We start from the raw sequence: 23349 nt of genomic DNA, 5'->3' as shown, positions 1-23349 counted from the left end.
AAAAGGAACGAAATTGAGTCATTTGTTGAGATGTGGATGGATATAGAGACTGTCATACAGAGTGAAGTAAATCAGAAAGAGAAAAACAAATATCGTATATTAAGGCATGTATGTGGAACCTAGAAAAATGGTACAGATGAACTGGTTTGCAGGGCAGAAGTTGAGACACAGATGTAGAGAACAAACGTATGGACACCAAGAGAGGAAAACCACAGTGGGGTGGGGATGGTGGTATGCTGAATTGGGCGATTGGCACAGACATGTATACACTGATGTGTATAAAATTGATGACTAATAAGAACCTTCAGTATAAAAAAACAAACAAACAAACAAAAAACAACTAATACTAAACTTTCTTTGGGTTATTTATATGGAAATATGTTAATATAAATGTTTCAGATATCACATGAAATTTCTAAAAATCTTATATGTTCTGGTATAATATTATAAGTCATAATTCTAGTTATTACTTTAAAATGTATATCTCAGAAATAACTAAATTTCCTTGTCAATTGCATTATTATGAACTTTCATCAAATCTTTAACCGTGGTCATTTTTAAGTCGTTTGTCATTTAGAGACAGTTCTGGGTGTACTCTGACGCTTTCACAAAAATGTTCCTACAAAAGGGTTTCATCTTCAAGGAATTCATGGAAAAGACTCTGACAAGTACAGGTTTCTGGTAACCGACTATACTGCTGAAGTGAATGAATAAGCATTTTCAGAACTCTAATGGAAAACTGATGAATTCGTAAAAGTGCTAACAAAAGATCAAGATGAAAAAAAAATTAATTACATGGGACTGAGTGAACTGTTGAGGATGATTATAATTTTTGTGACTTTCTGTTTGAATAAAAAAAAAATCCCACAAGGACTCAGAGGCAAAAATATACAAATCAATTTTCACTGCAAAGTAAAGAAGCTGTTACAGTGGTGGATTACTGGACTGAATGTCAATATTATGACATAGCGTGAGTGTGTTTCGTGTTTGGTAATTGCAATCATCATTGCTTTTGTTGTGGTCATCCATTTACAATGCTTGGTGTCAGTTTATTTATCTCTTGTAAAAATAAAATACAGTGTGTGTGTGTGAGTTGTGAAAAAACAAAAGGAAACTTAAAAAAAATAAAAGAACCACAACAACAAAAAAACCCCACAAATGTCTCATTTTTTTCTTCATGACAACCCAATCATAATAGTAATAATAGCAGACATTTATTGAGGGTTTCCTACTGGCAAAGACTATGATAATCGCTTTACACACATTACCTTATTTAAATCTACCTCAAAGGGTTTTCTTGAAGATGAAATGAGTTAGCACACGTAAAGTCTCCTGATAAAGCCTGCACAAAATAATCACTTGATGTATGCTATTTCTCTGTCTATCATCATCACATTGCCATCATCTCACCTTCCTCCTCCTCATCTTTATTATTATCCTCATTTTACAGGTACAAAGTCTGAAGCCCAGAGACATTAAGTAACTTGGAAGAGAATCAGCTGGGGTTGGAATCCAGGTTATCTGCCTTCAGAGTCCTACTCTTCCCAAGACTTTTATAACAAAAGTCTTCCAATGCAGTGAAATCGTTTAATCCCCACCCCTTGAATCACACTCTAAGATAATTTGACCTATCGAGTTCATTGGGATCATTATTAAATTTTATAAAATCAGACCTCAAAATCAAATAGGATTTCAGTAAGTTTATAAGTAAGTCAGGGCTCCTCAGCTCTAACCCATAAACCAAAGGCCCGTTGGAAACTCGCTACATCTATCCTACATGTCACAATTGTTTCAATAATTCTAGAATCTTTTCTAAAACTTCGGAACTAAGTCTAATGCTGGTTCACTATCTTATATAAAAATATGTTCCAAAGGATGAAAAGTCCCCCATTTGCTCATATAAAATGCCTTTTAAACGTTCTATCATTCTTTCCTGGCATGGAGATGGTTGTGAGTGGCATTGACATTGACCTATTTGGGAATGCAGCCATTTGAAATATCCAGTCAGATGCAGATCAGTTTTTCAGTTGAGGTTTGAGATTTGAGTCAAAATTCATCCAGACCTTAGCATATTTCCATATGCTCCACACTGATAACCGAGGGGGAGGGACAGCTCTCGATTTAATCTAGTGCCGAGCAAATGGCTCTCATTGTCACTTGGCATTATGCTTATGTTCTGCAGTTGTTGTTTTTTTAAAAAATCAAAATTTATGTCATTGATGCCATAAATACCTATAACAAATAAAACCTTAAGAAAAATTAAAGTATTTCTAACAGAAACAGAGACCAGTGAAATCAGGAAGTTTAACCGTGGTCTTTGTTTTATTTTTAAGTTTTAAAAAATTGGGACTTCCCTGGTGGCACAGTGGTTAAGAATCCGCCTCCCAAAGCAGGGGACACGGGTTCAATCCCTGGTCAGGGAGCTAGATACCACATGCACGCCTCAAGTAAGAGTTCGCATGCCACAACTAAGGAACCTGCCAGCCGCAACTAAGGAGCCTGCCTGCCGCAACTAAGACACAGAGCAACCAAAAAAGAAAAAAATTTCTCGTGGGTATGTATGAGTGTGTCTGTGTGTGTTTAAAGTATTACATTCATGAAAGATCTGCAGTGAAGTCCTAAGGCAAGAGAGCTACCAGGATCTTTACATAAAAAAATCTAATTTAATCCTCACAAGAACCCTGTAAAAAATAGATATTATTCCTAATTCACAGATTGGAGGCTCAGAGAAGTTACGTATTCTGTCAACTGAGGTTGGCTAGTTGGATTCGTGCGTCCTCTACTGTGAAGGCAGGACAGTTGAACACAATCTCTCCCAGACTCCCTTGCCGCTAAATGTGGATACGATTTAAGCTCTGCCAAACAGATGCCCTTGTAAGATATTTGAAAAGTGGAAGTGAAGAAAGAGCTGCGCTTCTGTTGTTTCTGCTGGCAAGCAGGATCATGGTTTTGCTGTGGCAGCATCTTGTTTTCCAGTTGCTAGCTTCCAGGGCATTGAGAGACTAGACACAGGGTATTCATCTTCTGTATGTACAGATTTAGCAGGTACACCATGGCTCTGGAGCCAGTAATTGCAGTGAAGGCAACTTCCTGATCCCTAAAGGTCAACTAAGGTACCGTCTTCCTGGAGTCAATAATTCTTATGTTACCTTCCTGACCCCCCATCTTCTTGAATAACAACTGCCCCGGCAAACCAGTTCTGCAGTGTGGCTTGGAGACTCAGCATAGAACCTGCTCCTCTGCCCTTCCAAGTTCTCCTGTACTGATTCTTCTCCGCTTGAAATTTGGTTTCTGCTTTACTTTGTTGAACTTTGACTAATCAATATATTAAGGAACTTGCTTAGTCAGCCAAGAGGTATAGAGCCTAGATTCAATTCATGCCTGTCAAATCCCAGAGCTCATACTCCCTCTGATGGAAAGTTATGGCGTGAAATTCATTTTGTATCTGGTAGGCGCAGATATCCAAGGGGTGTGGGGCGGGGGGATGAAGTTGGCCAAGCTTTTAGGCCTGCCTGGCCCAGAGGCACTGGTTCTTTGGCTTGAACTCTACCCTATTCTGTGCACTTCCTCCCCATTTACTAAGCCAGAATGATTTTCATTTGTTTTCTCGAGAGAACATCTAAAAAGCACAAAGGGGGCTTCCCTGGTGGCGCAGTGGTTGAGAGTCCGCCTGCCGATGCAGGGGATGAGGGTTCGTGCCCCGGTCCGGGAAGATCCCACATGCCACGGAGCGGCTGGGCCCATGAGCCATGGCCGCTGAGCCTGCACATCTGGAGTCTGTGCTCCGCAACGCGGGAGGCCACAACAGTGAGAGGCCCGCGTACCGCAAAAAAATAAAATAAAAATAAAAATAAATGAATAAAAAGCACAAAGGAGCCAATTATTGGCTTTTCAGTCACCAAAGCCTAAGCCCCAAGATCCCAGACACTAACAAAATTTCCCCAAATTGGGAGAGGCAGACGACCAAAGAGTTAAGACATGTTAAGTACACGAGAAGGTCCTGAACTCTGTCCCTCCCACCCCCTCATCCTCACACACCAGACCCCTCCTGGGACTGGGTGTGCAGAAAGTTTATGGGAACTCCACATCATTGAGAAATCCTAGAAGAGAGGGATTCTTGTGCTCTTTCCTGGGGAGAGTCAGGGGAGGCCCTTGGGGTTCCCTGCACCCCACAAGGCACAGGAACGGATAACGTGGCCATGTGGTTTCCCTGGGCAGCCAGGCATTCCAGGTGACAGTGCGGCAGCATCAGGAGCCCACCCATCTGAGCAGCAGGGAAGCAGGTGGGGCCAGATGGGAAGCAGGGGTGTGCTCAGGATGCCAGGATAGCACCTCCGAGACCTTTCCTACTGGTGAGCGAAGACCAGAGAGAACAGCCCTCAACAGACGCTGGACTATGTTAACAGCACCAAGAACCAGAGCCCCACCTCCAGGACCCAGAAAACTCAGTAGATTCATTCTGAACTGATGAAATAGATTCCACCAGGGCTTGAAATTGGATTAAATCCAATTATATAAAAAAGGTTATTTTTCTTGCACATATACCCTGAGTGCTGTGCTCTCTCACTGCATAGTTTCCAGTTAATTCTGAGAGTTATTGGTCTAGAACAGGGGTCAGCAAATTACAGCTAGGCCCTGGGCCCAATCTGGCCCACTGCCTGTTTTTTATTGTCCTGCCTATTTTTGTAGGCTAAGTAAAGCCACTCTTACGTGGCTGAGTTTGCAGAGTTGCGTAATCGCAACAAGGCCGCTATGGTGCAAAGCCTACAATATTTACTATCCATCTCTTTACAGAAAACAATTGCCAAACCCTGATGTAGAACATGGGCCCTGCCTGGCTGTATCTCATCTGCTCTTGCACTCTTGTCCTTCTGCTGTCATCATGGGGGCAAAGTCTCAAATCAAAATCAAAGAAAAAGCCCTGCCTTTCTCTGCTTTTAAAAATATACCTACGTTCAGATCCAGGTTTTCCTCCCTGAGCTCCCCAGAGGACCAGTTCTCCTTAGACCAGTTTTCTGTCCCCTGGTCTCCTGACCCTGCACTTGCCTAGTAGCTTCCTAGCTTTGACTTCTATTTTCTATCCTTTATGGGCTTCTCATCCTCTGCCTGTCTTTGAGTCGCTGTTTCTTAGGGTTGTCCATGGCACTCTGGTCTCCCTCTACTCACCTGGCCATGCCCCAGAATTCTCAGGAGGACCAGGTTTCACTCCAGCCTTCACCTGTAAGGAGGTGAGCTGGCCCAGGTTACTAACTTTAAGGTTTTATCCCTTTGGCTTGGATAATACCGATACCTCGACACCTAAATGGAGCACTTGATTCTCTTCCTTTGGCCACCAAGTTAGTCAATGTTAGCCTTGAACAATAGCTCAGAGAGCAGAATGATCACTTGGTGGTTAATAATAGAGTCTCTGGGGTTAGATTTAGAAGCAGGAGATTTGAAGCTACACCCCTTCTTAGCTAGGAAGCGATGAGCATGGATTTTCATTATGGCATTCCAAATTTACTATGCTTTTATTTATTTACACATCTACTATGTACCAGACACTGTGTTAGACGCTATGAGGAGTAACAGAGTTGAAGAAGACACAATCTATGTCTTCAAAGAACTTATATGTAACTTTTACCCATATAGACTTGGCTCTCCACAAAAAGGATAAGAGTATTTTAAAGGCCATAAACGAGATCTTTGAAATTTTCTTTATAGATCTGTTTTAATTTTTTGATTTGGGGCATAAATACTACTTTGTTTTTTAAAAATCTAATGAAATCACACCAAGTTTTAAAGAGCTGACTAATATAATTTTAGACAATCTGATCACTTGAACTTTCAAAGGTCTGAAATGTCCTAGAGCCATTCTTACGTGGCTGGGTCCTCTGTTTATTTTTATGGCAATCATTGGCATCTGGGAATACCAAACTGGCTCGCCATTCAACAGATTCTGCTCCAGGGACAGTTCTTTATCAGCTTTCAAAGTCCTGGAAGCTAACAGAGTGCCTAATACATGGTAGGCATCCCATGAATATTTGTTGAAAGAACAAATGCAAAAATAAATAGATGAACCTACTAGTCCATTATGTTCTTTCCTCTCACATTTTACAAACTTATCATCTGTGTCCTTATCGGGAGAATATCACATAGGGCTTTATACTGAGTCATTTTCATGTTTCATGTGTTATACCTTATCCATCCTAAATGGATTACAATTTCATCGATTTCCCCTACAGCATTGCTCACAGATCTATTTTCCTGCTAAGTGAAATATTTGTTGAATATAGGCTATCATTACTTCCTTTTTGTTTTCTTTTGTTTGCTTTTCTTCCTCTGTCTCTTTCTCAATTAACTAAAGTATGTGAAAATGAATGTTAAAATATTTATTGAATAAAATCTTATTCTCCTTGACCTTAATTTTAAAAGAGATGAGTTCAGCAATTTCTCTTTCTTTTCAAAAAACAACACAAACAAACAAAACCCACAATCATAAATTCCTTCTAACTATGTGTGAGGTTGTGAATAGGAAAAAGTTTACTTATATCCAAGCTAAATACTCTAATAAGATTTCCCTAGAAATCTATGACATTCCAATGAAGGAGAAGACGTAGGAAGAAGTAAGAGCAGAGGAGGAGAAAATGGGAAGTTATTTGGGAAAAGGGAAGAATCCAGTTTGAGGGATTTCAACAACCAGTAGAGAAAAACTTTAATAAGGAGAAAACTGCCAACCAAAAGAAGCTTACCTTTGCACCCCTCACAGGTCAGTGCATTATAGTGGTAACCGGATGCTCTGTCTCCACAAACAACACATAGCTCATCCCCTTTTATTCTCCCTGCTGATGCACCCAGTCGGGCCTTCTTTGTCACAGGAATCTCCACTACCTCAGTCTCTCCCTGGTAGAGAGTCTCAGCAGGCATTCGCCTGAGTTCATATATTCCAGGAGAGTACCACTCTTCAGGCTGCTGGGGATAGAAACCCAGGTTGGAATAATAGGAAGATGAGGAAATCTGTGGTTGAACTTGGGGAAACTGAATGTTGTTGTATTGTGAGTATGGTTCCACTTCTAGATTCTGTCCCAGAGGACCTGCTGCTTGTTCTGTTAGTACACCTGAACAAAAGCGATAACAAAACTGGAATTAATGTCATCATTCTATAAATAAGAGAGGCAGTTTAGCATATGGTTAGGAGTACAGGCTCTAAGGAAAGATTGAAATATTTGAATATTTACATTAAAATTTTAATATAAAATTAACTTTTTTACAGTAAAAGAACTATTAACAGATTAAATGACAATATTAAAAGCTCAGAAAGATATCTGCAACATAGAGGACAGACAAAAACACTCATCATTCATATGTAAAGAGCTTTTGCAAACCAATAAGAAGACATTCAAGATGGAGAAAAGGAAAACAAACAAGAATGTTTAAAAGAAAAAGAAAAAAGGAAAGTTAAAAAAACTATTCAACATAGAAAACATTCAACAATCCACAGAAAACAAAGATAAAGGACAGGCATATACACAAATGCTATCTTTTGTCATTTCTGTCTTACAAAATCCTATAAAGTGGGTTAACAGTATTATCCCCACTTAAAATTGAGTAGTCAGAGGCACAGAGTAATTATGCAACTTTATTCCTACACGCCTAAGTAGCTGAGATTTGGACTTTGAGTCTGACTTCAAAGCCCATGTGCTGAATTGCTCCTCTCTGCGATAATTTCAAATGTGTGATGCTTTAAAGCTTGTCTCTTCCTCCCTCTGTACTTGAGTTTGTTAGTCCCTTCAATGCCTCCGCTTTCAGGTAACCTATAGCTAGGCCTGCAAGACTCTGCATGATCTTACCCTTTCTTTCTTTTCCAGCCATTTCCCATGTTCCGCCTTCCATATTCCTTAAATATGCCTTGCTGCTTCCAGACTCAGGACCTTTCCCACATGCTGCTTCCTGAGCCTGGAAATTTCCTCAACAGCCATCCCCTCCAAGAACGTTATCTCACTATTCTCCACTTACCTCTAAATTTCCCTTTAAGTATAGCTTCTCTTGGGAAGTCTTCCCTAAACCTAGGTCCCTGGGTGTCTGAACCCAGTTGTATAGTACTTACCTACCCTTCATGGGCCTCCCTTTACTTATCTGTAAAGAGAAGACTCCATGCTGCATGATGTTATAGTTCTTCGTTATGTCTAAAACCTCTATAAGTGTATGACCAACAGTTTATGGGCATTAGAATTCAGGGCCTTTCTACAACGCAAAGTGGAAAATATGTATGTTAAATGTTTGTTTAAAATAAAATGCTTTCTGCATTGATACAGGAAATCACTGATGGAACACAAAGGATACAATATCTGTGCAAAATCAATTTTGTTACTTTCATGCCCAACTTATCCATATAAAACCAGCACTGAGTCAGTATATCTGACAGTCAAAAAATTTTGGCCATGGGGCTTTGTCTTATGACTGCAAAATGGAAAAATATAAAAATATGGAATTATTACAGAAAAAAGAGAAGCTAAAATATGAGCAAAATCTTGATCTATTTAATAACTAAATATGGTTAAAATTTCTGGAGTGAATACAACAGAAAAGAGCTAAAAGCATTAAAATCATTCGTTTCATCTAGGTTTTATCCTCCGACCCATCTTACCCTCACTCAACTTCCCATCCCCACCCCCAGCCCCAGTTTCTCTCCATCTACAGGTCTAGTAAAGTCAAGCAACTTGCCTGAAGTCACATAATCAATTAATGTCAGAATCTGGATTCCGTAGAATCTAAGGAAATATGTAGTTGTTTTCTCCTCATAAGACAATTCCAAGATCTCTGAGCATTATTTCAACAAATCTTTTAATAGTCAAGAGACACAATGGAGTCCCAACTCAAGTCAAATCATGTTATCAATATCTGGAATCATCTCAGTTAAAATGGAACACTTTCACAAAGACATCAATTCTACTATATGAAAACAACACAAAACAGGGTAAGAATATGAGATCAGTACACAATATTATTAAATAATGCCTCTATTCCCAAAGCACATCCACTTCTAGTATTTCACGGTGTTCCCACCAAATTTCCACAGAGTAGAGACAATAAATATACAGGCAACTTACAATAAAAAACCCCAGCATGGACAACATCCTCCAAAATGGTGGGACAAGAATAACTTCCATGAACTGACTGTGAGACCTTGAACAACTGCCTAACATTTTTCTGTTTCTTCTGTAAAATGGGGCTACTAACACCCAGGCTCGCTATCTCATAAGGTAATTCTGAGTGTAAGATACAGTTTCTGAGAAAAAGTTTTGATAAGTGGAGTGCCATAAAAAGACATGTTTGTTTCCTAAAGAACCTAGCAAAATCTTGATTGTATGATAATTAATTAGTAAATATTAATACACATCAGTCTGTTTTGATGCTATAAGTTATAGGATACTTCTTTCACTCATAAATATATTGAACAATTTGCCTGACACTGTCCTAGGTTCCGAGGACACAACAGTGACAGACAGACAGAAAACAGATAGAAGAGGCCCCAGACTTTCTCTTGTTTGTGTATTTGGGGTGGGGAGAGGTGGGAGTATGTCAAGGGCTGGGATAAAACCAAGTAAGCAAATACAGAATTTTCTGACAGAGCATAAGATGTGGAGAGGGCAAAGGTAAGTCAACTTTAGAGTGTACTTTCGGAAAAGGTAAATTCATTTCTATTTTAATGCAATTTATGAGTGATTTTTTAAAGAATCAGTTTATCAAGAAAGAGGAGAATTTGGATTTCTTTATAACACAAATTCTCCATGGGAGTTTAGGGAAGAGTTCTTAAATGCGAACACTTGAATGGACTCCAGGAGAGGCTGACACCCCCTGTAAAGGGAAGCAACATTTTTCTGGGTAGAGGGTCATTTGGTAGCATTTAATAATTTCTCTAAAGGAGTACCATCAAAGGGAAACTTCTGAGATGCAAGCATTCTATACCTTTCAACATGGTAGCCGTTAACCATATGGAATATTGAACATTTGAAACACAGCTAGTAATGAGGAAATGAATTTTTCATTTTATATAACTTTAAATAATTAAAACTTAAAATTAAATAGCTGCATGTGGCTAATGACTGCCATATCCGACAGCGCAGCTCTAAGGAGTTTGTGACCAGAACCACTGTGAACCCAAATGGGAGAATCAGGTTCCCGTACAAAGGATGGCCCTTCTTCATAAACCCACAGTTAGTTTCTGATGAGCCCGATAAAGGGTTCAGATTATGTCCAGTTTTTCATCCCTGGCACAACGCTGCTTCTAGTAAACATTTCATGAATGTTTGTCGAAATGTTTCATGAATGGAAAAATTGCCTTCTCGGCCTTCCTTTATTTCCCAATCCATGGTTTCTTAACAGATGATATGACTTGGTTTATGAAGTTGTGCGCCGTTCCTGGTGCCAGGCCTTTGTGATGTTGGTGCCTCTCCCCACCTGGTTTGTCAACCCATCACCTCCTCTGTGAGGCCTGTCCCAGTTTTCCTAGGTAGAATTAATCTCTCCTACCCTCTGTACACACTCTACTGCAGCACTCAGAAGCATGTACCATCACTTTTGTTGGTTTACAGGCTTATCTTTCATGCTATATCATTTGAGGTGGTAGGACGTACTCGTTACAAGCGCTTCTGTGTAGACAAACCTGGATTCAGTTCGCCTGCAACTTGCTAGATGTATGAACTTGGGAAAGACATTGAACTTCTTTAAGCTTCTGTTCCTTCCTCTATAAAGCCGGGATCATATAATACACTACTATGTATAAAATAGATAACTAATGAGAACCTACTGTACAGCACAGGGAACTCTACTCCGTGCTCTGTGGTGACCTAAATGGGAAGGAAATCCAAAAAAGAGGGGCTATATGCACACCTATAGCTGATTCACTGCTGTACAGCAGAAACTAACACAACATTGTAAAGCAGCTATACTCCAATAAAATTTTTTTAAAGAAAAGCTGGGATAATATAGTAATTGAAACAAAATATAGTATCTAGGTGAAAGGTTGTAATAAAGATAAACTAAGACAAAGAATGTAAACTGCATAGTGCCTAAGCATAAACATTCAATACATTTTTTTTTTTTTTTTTTTTTTTTGCGGTACACGGGCCTCTCACTGCTGTGGCCTCTCCCGTTGCGGAGCACAGGTTCCGGACGCACAGGCTCAGTGGCCATGGCTCACAGGCCCAGCCGCTCCGCGGCATGTGGGATCTTCCTGGCCCGGGGCACAAACCCATGTCCCCTGCATCGGCAGGCGGACTCTCAACCACTGCGCCACCAGGGAAGCTCCTCAATACATTTTTGTTGTTGTGGTTAGTCTGTGAACTCCTGGGGAATACATTAGATTACTATATATTACATTCCCTTTTCTCCTTCATTCCTGGCACCTTACAAAAAGCCTGACACAGTGTAAATCTTTAATAAATGCTTATTAAATTGAAACGATGGAAAATTTACTTCCGCAGCCTTCCAACTAATTTCCATCTCTAAATACAGTGTCAGGGGCTTCCCTGGTGGCGCAGTGGTTAAGAATCCACCTGCCAATGCAAGGGACATGGGTTCGAACTCCGGTCCAGGAAGATCCCACATGCCGTGCAGTGAATAAGCCCATGCACCACAACTACAGAGCCGGCGCTCTAGAGCCCGTGAGTCACAACTACTGAGCCTGCATGCCACAACTTCTGAAGCCCACTCGCCTAGAGCCCGTGCTCTGCAACAAGAGAAGCCACCGCAATGAGAAGCCCACGCACTGTAAGGAAGAGTAGCCCCGGCTCACCACAACTAGAGAAAGCCCGCATGCAGCAACAAAGACCCAACGCAGCCAAAATAAATAAATAAGTTAATTAAAAAAAAAATACAGTGTCAGCCATTTTTAAACAACACATTTAAACAAAATAACGTGCTGCCAAGTCTACAACCAGAAATATGTTCAAAATTGTAATTATTATGAAAATGATTTGAGTTTCACTTTTAGCTGGAAATTCAAAAGGTAAGATTCTATTCTGAAAAAAATATTAAAACAGACATTATACTATATTGTTTATGTTTTAATTATAATCTATATTTTACTTCAGAGAAAACAAAGCGGGCTTAAAGGTAAACTCTTTACTTATCTGATTTTCCATTGACTATTGGGAGAAATCTACTGTGAAACTAGTTCAGTAAATTAATGTTTTTTTAATCTCTTTTTATTTTTCTCATCACAACGCATAGTTTGAAATAAATCTTATATCATTACCCCATACACACTTATACATATGTATAAATAATTGAAACAAAATTTCCGTGAAATAACACTTATCCTTACCTCTTGACGGGCACTCTGACATTTCTATTGTATTCCTATTCTATTCTCTTCTAAATTTTTAATGCTGGTCACAAGTCACAAAATAGATATCATGACCCACTGGGATCTGAGACTTGCCATTTTAAAAACACTGCATGAAATCATGTACTTCAAAATGTTTTTTCAAGTGTCCAAGGCATTAATGCTAGAACTGCCTAGTGTTTAACTTGGAAGAACGGTGCTAATTTTACACACTATCCAGTGAAGAATTATAGGGAAAACACACTTAGATTTAGTCTCAATGAGATACACACCTGCCTAGAGCCCTATAGAAATCACACCACCCCAGCTTCTCACCCCAGTCTTCTGGTTCTGACTGAGCCATCTTTGACAGAGATCTGTTACTGGAATCTCAAGCAAAAGTGCCCCGTGTTTCCTCAGTCCAGTGGCAGAAGCCCCACCGCCAGCATCTGAGAACCTCCGCCTACCTTTAGCAGGCTTCATGCTCATCATTTCCATGGCAAATCCCAACGACGTGCAGCTGTGACAAGGACTAATTTGACCTGGATTTTCTAACTCCGGAAACTGCATTACCATTCTTAGCTTACTCACAGCAACTGAAAATGAGACTAGGTAAGGAGTGACAGAGGCCAGAGGTTGTGGGGTTTACTGATTAACTTCATTACTGAGCAGAATATTTGTAAATGTTTATGAGAAAAGTCCTCGATGCCAAATTGCCTAGTAAGCTGGAAACCAGTCTCTTAGATAAACATTTTTGGGGAGCACGTTCCAATTTAGGAATTTTTAGAGGACAGATTTTTGTTCAGTGGCTCTAAAAGTCGATTTGGGGGTCAAATGCCATGTTCTACGTCTTGACATTCGTTCCTCTCAAAAGGATACAGATTGGTATAATTTTGTAATGTCAGGAATCATTAAAGCATAATACTTAACGGCGTGAGGTAAACTAATCTGGGTTTCTATCCAGTGTTATGGGTGGAAGTGTGTCCCCTCCTAATCCCATAGGACCAGTGTCCTTATACAAATGGGAAATTTGTATTTCAGAGACAGAAACTCATAGAGAAAAGGCAATGTGAAGATACACAAGGAAAAGGTCATCTACAAGCCAGGAAGAGAGGCCAGGAACAGATCCTTCCCTCTCAGCCCTCAGAAAGAACCCACCCAGCTAACACCTTGATTTTGGACTTCTAGCCTCCAGAATGGTAAAACAATACATTTCTGCAATTTAAGCCACCCAGTCTGTGGTATTTTATTATAGCAGCCTTAGCAAACTAATACATGTAGGCTCCCTTGGCACTCACTAGTTCTGCAGACCATGGACAAACTCCTGAACCATTTTCTTTTCTTTTTTTAACATCTTTATTGGAGTATAATTGCTTTACACTGTTGTGTTCGTTGCTGCTATATAACAAAGTGCATCAGCTATACATATACATATATCCGCATAACTCCTTCCTCTTGTGTCTCCGTCCCACCCTCCTTATCCCACCCCTCTAGGTGGTCACAAAGCACACGCTGATCTCCCTGTGCTATGCAGCTTCTTCCCACAAGCTGTCTATTTTACATTTGGTAGTGTATATATGTCCGTGCCACTCTCTCACTTTGTCTCAGCTTACCCTTCCCCCTCCACGTGTCCTCAAGTCCATTCTCTATGTCTGCGTCTTTATTGCTGTCCTGCCCCTAGCTGAACCCTTTTATGCCTCAATTTCCTCATCTGTAAAATGGGACTGATAATCATGCAACCTCATAGAGTTATTATGAGGATTAAATAAAATATTTATTAAATGCTTAGCAGAGTGTGTGGTTACCCACCATCATCATACTGATATTATAATTATTTAGCCTTGGACTCTTGTTGTAGGGTGGCTTGCTTCCCGAGCAGGAATAATTTCTGCAGCATAACTTGTGGATACCAAGTTTGTGACTGTTGGGTATTTTTTGGAAGGGAGGGCTTCAGAATAGGACTCAGTAGGTCCAGGGTTGAGCTTAGGGATAATGCAACCAAATACACTGTGTCACCTTAGGACAGTCTCTCAGCTTCTGCAGACCTCATTTGTCTACATCAACAGATGGTAAAACAGAGATAATAATTCCTGCTCTACTTCCCTCATGGACCCGTTGTGAAGATAAAATCACATAATAAGTGTGAAAGCAGTTTTAAAAGGCAAATGTGATCTATATAAACGTGATAATCACTGCTAAGCCATTTCTACAGCCTTTACGGGTTTAAAAGGTGGTTCTACATGCATTATCTCATCTGGTCCTTACTGGCACCCTTTGAGGAAGGTATAATTTATGATGCCCACTATCTCTTACCCTATTTTACAGACATGGAAGGTCAACTCAGTGAAGTTAAATGATTTGTCTAAGTCACCCAGCTATTAAGGGATGAAGCAAAGGCTTTAACCAAGGTCTTCTCACTCAAAACCTTGTGGTGGAAAAACTAAAGCACGCTTGCCCTAATTGTCAAGAAAAAGGAAAGAGTGATGGTTCCTAGGTGTATTTCAGCTTTGATTGCTCAACCAAGAATCACCATTTGCAAAGCTGTTCTCAATCCTCAGTTTACTTCTGACCTCGTTCTCCCCTCCTCACAACCCAAGAGCTATACTTGCCTTGAGGGACTCTAAGTTGGAAGAGCTACCCAAAGGCTAAGAACCAGGACAAACTATCTCTGAATTTTATATTTCAAGAAGTCTCTACTGAGTTTTTCACTGGTCAGACAGATGAGCCTGTCTGTTGCCCTCAGAAACTTCAATACTAAAAAAGAAATGAGCAGGATAATTTACCTGATCCAGGAGACCCTTGTTGCTGAGTGAAATTCACACAGGATGTTCTCATAATAAGACTGATTGAATCCCTTTGCTTCTTTGGCAGTGAGGACCAACTGCTTCGTGCTATTTTTTTTCCCCAAGGTACATTTTTCCCCTACAAGTCTGTGCTGTTTGAAACAGTAGCCACTAACCATGTATGGCTACTTAAATTTAAGTTAATTTAAATTATGTAAAATTAGAATCAGTTCCTCAGTTACACTAGTCCCATTTTAAGCGATCAGTAGCCACGTGTGATTAGTGGTTACTGCATTAGACAAAGTAAATCTGGAACATTTTTATCACCACAGAAAGTTCTATTGGACAGCACCGTTGTAGACGGTACTTGGGGCAAAGTGAATAAAATGTCAGTCACGGCAAGGAGGGGCGTTAGATATGATGCTATAAAAAACAGGGACGTCCCAGAGCAAATGCTGGCAATGCTTTTCTGAGAACTATCCCTGGGAATAGACTTGGCTAACAGACTTTGAGTGAAATAATCTCACTGGAAAGACCTTCTCCACTGAGAAGGTGAACAGGAGTGTTCTCTTAACCTGAATCCGTAATCATCCAATTCCGATTCCTTGTGCTGACCATAATTTGGTTGCCTACTTACTATCTATGGAAATTCAGCAGATTCTTTAACATCTTTAAATCTCCATTTTCTCAGCAGTAAAAGGGGAATAGTAATGGTATCTACCTTATAGGAGTGTTATGAGAATTAATATTAATGGCAAATAGTTACAGAGTACTTACAATGTGCCAGGCAGTCTTCTGAGAATTCTATTAAATAAGACAAGTAACTTGCACAAAGTTAAAGAATTTGCCTACGACCACATACCAGTAAATGGCAGAGATGGGATCGAGTAAGAGTCCACTAACAAATGGAAAATGTGCTTAGTGTGACGCCTGACATATAGAAAGCACTCAAGAAATGGTAGCTGTTATGATCCCAATTTTTTTTATCACTGTAAATGTATAAATTTGCAGTCTGTTTTCATAGTCAACCTTTCTCAGTTTGGTTATTCTGAGAGCCCCTGAGACCTGTTTCTTAGCCTGCAAGGTTGAGAGCCAGGCTCTGGATGGCAACGGATTTGCCCACTAGCTGGCCAACATGCACCTCATTGCATGCATTTTCCAAACTATTAATGCCCCATCTAAAAGAAGCAGTAATTTATGTTGTCATAAGGAAAGGCTCTTCTCATATTTCTTTTCCTTCTCCCATTTCTTAACCTCACTAACAAGAGCACCAGATCTGAGAATCCTGGGAGAGCAAAAACCAAAGCCACAGGGAATTAGTAAAAAATCTTAGAGTCTGCTTCAATCTGTGGAAGAGATATGGATAAGAAATTGTAGTGACAAAATATTTAAATTATGCTAAAGCAACGTTCCATTTTGTCTGAGACAGTGGTATCTTTCCATCTTCTGGAAACTTTTGGCTTTGATTGACCCATCAGGTCAGAACTACATTCACTTGTGTTAAACTCAGTGCGATGGAAAAAGACTTGAAATCAAATGTCAGAAATATTACACAACCCTGCATCTCAAGACCTTTCATTGTATTTTAAAACATCCAGCTGATTCTGTAACATCTGCAAGATTCTTTTAATTTAAGCAAAAGACATAGGCAAGAACCAGATTCCAATAAAAATAAAGCTACCCAGAGAAAATGAGTATCAACAGCTGAGAAAAGCATAACGTTATGAGAAGTAGCTAAAGGAAGTGAAGCGCGAGTGAATAGGATTATATAGAATCTGCCCTCCTGCCCCTTGCTAGGCCTTATGCAGAATGGGGCTTTGGAAAGACTACTAGAAACAAAAATAAAATTTATACAAAAACGTGGATTCCATAGCTGTTGTTAGCAATGCTGTAATGCCAATGTGAGATAGAACATGTGTTTTTTCCTTAGAGCACCCAGAAATTTAGTTCCATATTGTTGGTTTTTGTTGGCTCCTTGAAAATTCTTAGCACTCAACAATGATAAGATTAACAGAAATTCCTCTCTTTAATAAGTAGAGGGGTGTTTATTATTCTAACAACTTAAATAATAACAACTACATTTCAAACCCTGGAGTAGCGATACTGCTTTATGATGCCTTGAGATTTACAGAACACTTTCCACACAGCCATTCAATCCTCCAACAAACTGTGAAGTGAATGTCATTATTATTCCCATTTTACAGAGGAGAAAACTGAAGTTCAGAGTCTCAGTTGCCTCTGAGACTTTATTTCTTTCAATTTCATTGTTTATTTCCACTCACATTCATTGAACGTTTCCCAGTTTCACCAATCTAAAGGAACTGGACCCATTGTACTGGAAACATTTGGTACGGGAACATAAGATTATACTTTTCTTGCTTATTCTGTGCTATTATTAGAATGCTTTTCTACTTACTGAGTCTTTAAAATTCTGTGATTTTTTTTCTTTAGTTCTTAAACCACAATTTGCTAAAAGGATACACAGATTTTAATTAACATGCCACATTCTACCTATTCACTACGTTAAACCATGGGAAGCTGTGGACTTTGTCATTATTACCTTTTATTATGCACTAATTGCATAAGACCCTGCCTTCTTCATTCATCAGAGATGCCTTTATTAACCCACTAAATTAATCTTTGACCAAGTTTCCTGGCTCTCAGGATCTCCCAAAGGAAAGCAGACTTGTCTCTCTTAGGTCACCACGTCCTTCCACCCTGTGTTCTGCGTGTGGACTGAGTTACCAATGAGCTAGATTCCCATCTGGATTTGTTCGGGATGTGTGGCAGCAGAATAAGTTAAAGGACCTCCCAAGGTGACTCCAGCCCCATCTCTGTAATTCTATTCTAAGTTTCTTTACTTCTTTTCTACAAGGGCCAGCCTAAGAAAACAGAGCTATAGAGCAAATCTCCACCTTTTCCCCTCACCTACCACCTTAGCTTTCCTTTAAACATTCCAATTGATTTTGGGGGGAAATCACACTAATACTGTGTGGCAGCCCCGCTGGTGATGATGCACATCCCTGGACCCACCTCTCATTTCAGCTGCAGCTGTAGCAGGTAATCACATGCAAGCTCAGACTCACTTCACATTGGCACTCTGCTGCACATCTCTTTGCTTTCTTCCCAGAGCTTCTCCAATGCCACAGGAGACCACCCGGCTTGATTCCATTGGGAGCAGCAGAAGCACAGCCCAGAAGTGCAGGGAAGTTAATGCCCCCAAGGGCGACCCTCAACCAACGGGAGCCAGAGGTCGGTTAATAACTGCCCCCATGCCCGGTGCCTCAGTGGACAATTCTTTCGGCTTCTCCCAGTGGAATCGCCCACAGCAGCGATCTTCATAATTCATCTCGTCTTGGTTTTCCCTCCTTCCCTGTCTCATCACCCCAGTCCTTTGCTTCTGCTCCCTGGGATGACCTCTCACATAAACTGTCTGCACACAATTCATTGCCTAAGACTCTGCTTCTCAGGGTAACCATTTATACGGGTGGAGATGCTTCCCCTTCTTGAGCAAAGCCTTTAGAGAGTGAGGGGACCACAGCCCTCTTTAGAAGCAGCTGAAAGGCCTCACTCAAGAGGTCATTAGTGTCTCCACTGCCCATTAGTGAGTGCCCATCAGTATTTGTTGAGTAATCTTTATGTCACCTTCTCAATGTCTTAAATTAAATCCCAGTGTCTTGGGATTTAATTATGGCCTTTAGAGTAATCTGCAGGAAGGAGGACCATGCCCAGGACCACCTTGAAAGTCATGTCATGTCAGGTGAGTATCACTGGGTCCAAGTCACCACTTCCTGACATGAAAACTGTAGCAATTTGTGGACTCAAATGCTAATCCTAGGTTGTCCTAGAATTCCCAGCCTAATAATCTCCTTTTACCAGTGCTAATTAATGGAAATATGGGGTCCAGAGCCAGTTCTCTAGACTCTTTCGACTTGCCTAAATTAAAAACGAGAAGACAAGGCCCTTCCAAGTCATTCTAGACGTTGGGCCTTTGCATTTGCTATTTCTTCCAACTAGAATGTTCTCTTTGGCTCTGTCTTTCTCAGCTCCATTGTCAACTCCCCAGAGGCCTCGACCACACCGGTTAGAGCAGCCTCATTCTTCCAGTCACTATGACATCACACTGTTTTGTTGTTTCCATAGCACTTACCACTACCTGATATTATTTCATTTACTCATTCCTTTGTTAGAATTCCTTTATTCTAACATCCAGCATATGGTCAGTGTTCAATGTTTGGTTAGAAGAAATTATAGCCATCCACATGCAATAGAGTAAACCTCACTTGCCCTTGTTATAACAACATGATGGCTGTTTTTTTTTTTTTTTTTTTTTTCCGTACGCGGGCCTCTCACTGTTGTGGCCTCTGCCATTGCGGAGCACAGGCTCCGGACGCGCAGGCTCAGCGGCCATGGCTCATGGGCCCAGCCGCTCCGCGGCATGTGGGATCTTCCCGGACCGGGGCACGAACCCACGTCCCCTGCATCGGCAGGCGGACTCTCAACCACTGCGCCACCAGGGAAGCCCTGATGGCTGTTTTTGATTACAGTTACACCAGTGGAAAAGAGTACAGCTCTCTGGCTAATTGAGCCCATGAGTTAACACTTCTGAATCTCGAACACATCTCAAGATCTAGGAGTGGTGAGTTAGGCACTGTGGGCTACTCATCCATGAGCCACAGTCCTTTCCCTGGTGCTCTGTACCCTAAGCTCAGGGTGGGAGGTCCATAGAGTCCATCAGTGTCATCAGGACATAAAAGAAGATGGGCAGGAGGAATAAAGGGGTCAAAATACTCTTTGTCCTCCCCTTTAGTGCAGGTATGTTTTCCCCTGGGGGAAAGAGGCGTGGGGAAAAAAATGCTTCGACCTGGCTCTAGAACTTAATGGGGAAGAGGAAAAGGAGTCCCAATGGTCACATGGCTCTGATTAGTTTCCCAAGAGAGGTGGACCAGATGAAGATTTGAGGAAACTGCTCCAGCTGGGAATAACAGCTATGCATTGCAGCTTACGCATCTTGTGCTATATATTCTAAGAAGCCTTAAAAGAAGTGTTAGGAAACTGTATAAGAATGTGGTCCAGCAAAGGAGGGATGAGGGAAGAGCACCACTGAAAGAAAGCATGAACCACGGGGCTTCCTTAGCAATCATTTTCTGATGCTTCTAACTTGACAGCTCCTTCACAATTTTTTCTCTATCTACTTACATCTTTTTCACCTCATGACAACTGAGGTCAACTTTCAACCTGATGGGCTTGCTTAAAGTGGGCTAGTTTGTAAGAAAGATCTTACCCTTTCCCCTTGATGTATATACAAATGAGAGCTGAATGGATTTGTTTAATAATGATGACACCAGAGTTTAGATTTGGAGATCTTAAGATGCAGTTGTAAAATTTCAGAGCAGGAAATGGAGTTTATATGTGAAAAAAATCATCTCAAGAGTAATTTTCTTTAGTCTGTGATATGCACCTACAGTCCTAATCATCCTGTGAGTTCTGATGGGTAGGTCACAAATTATAAAGATGTCCATACATTGATTTTTTTAAGGACCCATAGAAGGGTAGGCCAGGAGCAAATGGTCAAGTGTCCAGACATGGAGGTAGGTGTCCCACTGCCCTTGACTGTATCCACAGGATGAAGAGAAGCCAACTGGAAGGAATAAGATGTAGCAAGTATGTCTGAGAACTAGCATTGCATAAATAATAACTGCTGCCTTTGATCTCTCTGAGAGTTACTGATAAACATCTCTTTTTCCCCTAAACCTCTTTTCTCCTTCCCTCTATTATTTATTATTTGATTCTTACTTATCAAGTACATACTAGGATTAATAAAATACAGTCACTGTCCTTAGATACTCTTATACTGAATGGTGGCTGGTAGACATGTAAATAGATAATAAAATAATGACCCCTCCTTGGAAATGACCTGATAAATCATTGCACGCTAAAGCTAATGACTGGTAGGTAATCGTATAAGCTATTGATTAATGTCTCCCAGGGCTTTCTGCAACCACATAGGGGATCGTGCCTTAACACATTGAATTTTGTGAATTTCAAGTGTTTGCCTTTTCACTATCATCATCAATCATGGTTGATATATTAATATAGAGTGAAAAACTTGGAGCATCCAAACCTCCCAGCAGAGTTATAATGCAGAAGGAAATTATTTTAAGCGTGGCAGAAAGCTGCCCTGCCCCACCCAAAATATTGCCCCTGCTGGCATTTTGCTGATGTTCTCAATTCAGACTCTTTATAATGAGACGTTATTTTATAAATGCATAAAGTGGAGCAATAGATCATTTTATGGTATCATCTAGTTACAGATCTACTGAAAACAACTTAGTACAATTTGTCCTCAATCCATCTTAAATGACTAATCCTGAAACGGTGCCGTATTTCCCCCAGCACCAGAAGAATGCTGGAAAGGAAACCTATCGCAGAGCTATAACCTAAGTAACTTAAGACTTTAATAGGTACAATATTAAACCATAAGAATCATGATTTCATAATTTAGTACAGGCTATAATAATACTAGAATTAGCCCTGGAACAAGAATGCATTTCTACTCCCAGCTCTGTTAATTACCTAGCCTCATGGCCTTGGACAAGTCACAAAGCTCCCTGAGTCTTGCAGTCCTCATCTATAAAACAGAAGATCATTAGATTCAATGAATCCAAGGTCCAATTTACCTCTAACCTTGCGTAGTAGCTAACATCTATTGAGTACTTAGAAGGAACAAAAAAATGTTCTGGACTCTCTGTTGGACTTAGTCAGGTTTTTTTTCTTATGTATGTCCAAATTGCAGTTTGTTTTTACTAATATTCAAATGAACTTGACAACTTACCAAATAAATTGTCAGAAAGAGAAAATTCATCTGTGGCAGGTAAGTGGGAGTGTTCAATGAGATTCATTTTTGATCCCATCCAAACTTTTCTGTTTGAGAATGTATCTTCGTTATGGTGGTCTTCAAAAAAATCCCCTGAAAGGTAAATAAATACATAGAGTGTTTGGGAAGGGTAGGGAGGTGATTATGAAGGAGAGGGAGAGAGAGAGAGCAAGCTAATTTTAAAAAGCACATATGGTTCCCTTTGTAAACATTTTATCATAGCTTTTCTGTACATATCTTTCCTCAACATTTACCATTTTTACACCTCATTTGGACTTACAAATATCTAAGATATATGCTTTCAGAATAGATACTCTCTAATTTATCTGGGAAAACACCATATGTTTTCATTTGTTTCAGCACTTGGGAGATTTGGGCAAGATATGATGATATTTTAGTTATGTCTTTATTTCTTTTACATGTAGAAAAAACAAAAACAGATATAAAAGCCTTGATTAAAATGGGATGAATTGATGATTTATTATCTTAAATTTTATTCTAAAGTTGAACAGGTCTTTGCAAAGGCACAAAAGTGGTTCAAGGCAACTTCCTTCCTTCCTTCTTTCTTAAGTCGAGTAGGCATCATATTAGCAGATAAAAAATTCAAAAAGTGTTCACCCAAGATCATCTTTAATTTAGCCTTTTAGAGAAAATTTCAGGGGCTTGCATTTTCACTCTCATGGTCTACCTTGGTCATATATTTAACTAGGGTAAAAGAAGTTATGGTAAAAAAAAAAAAGTGGTAAATCTCACCAAAATGTCTGAAGTTTCATCCTGAGGAGATGTCCAGAATGCATCCAAAACTCCAAGATATGCAGTGTTCACTTCTAGCTATATCTCTAGGTCTTGTTTTCTTCTTTCCTTCCTTCCTTCCTTCCTTCCTTCCTTTCTTCCTTCCTTCCAATGTCTCCTACCTCCCTGAAAAAGTAATGAGAAAAGTTGAATAATGAAAATGTATGCTATCAGAACTTTTCTCCAAGGCTGTTTTCTGAGCATGATTTTCTAAACCTTTCATCCTATCTCCACCAAGAAATCATTTCGTTTACAAATACCTACTTATACTTGCTACTCAGAAAGAGAATACAGGGTTTTTGTTGGACAAATATTTATTTCATTAGAACTTCCCTACTATTCATGTCTCTATTTCTTTCTCCCTCACTCAGCAAAATGTTCCAGCTCAAGCAGAAGTGACAGCTCAAGCAGACATCTGGCTGATGGTAAGGTAGTACACCAGACTACATTTGCTGCGTTCATTCATTTATTCATGTTTTCAACAAATATTTATTGAGGACTTACTCTGAACTAACCTCTGTGTTGGATCTTTGGAAATAAAATGGTTAAAGGAAAAAAAAATCATCCAAAATCTATGACATCAAGCTTAA

At 40.0% G+C, this 23349-nt stretch overlaps 1 protein-coding gene across 1 annotated transcript in view; it reads right to left on the bottom strand.

The window, feature by feature from the left end:
- NR1H4 (nuclear receptor subfamily 1 group H member 4) overlaps window positions 1-22869 on the bottom strand; it is a 51261-nt gene extending 28392 nt beyond the window's left edge. Inside the window, exons 1-3 of the mRNA XM_027107316.1 lie at window positions 22721-22869; window positions 21926-22060; window positions 6732-7097 (exon numbers count right to left, since the gene is read on the bottom strand). Of these exons, the coding sequence (XP_026963117.1) occupies window positions 6732-7097; window positions 21926-22004 (445 nt within the window). The 5' untranslated portion in view covers window positions 22005-22060; window positions 22721-22869. The remainder of the gene's footprint in view (window positions 1-6731; window positions 7098-21925; window positions 22061-22720) is intronic.
- Window positions 22870-23349: the final 480 nt, after the last annotated feature.

Source organism: Aethalodelphis obliquidens, unplaced genomic scaffold (genome assembly GCF_003676395.1).
Source record: "Aethalodelphis obliquidens isolate GAN/ISIS:26980383/991018 unplaced genomic scaffold, ASM367639v1 scaffold8, whole genome shotgun sequence".
Lineage (NCBI taxonomy): Eukaryota > Metazoa > Chordata > Mammalia > Artiodactyla > Delphinidae > Aethalodelphis > Aethalodelphis obliquidens.
Note: the sequence above shows the minus strand (reverse complement) of the source record. Positions and strands in the feature narration are given on the sequence as shown.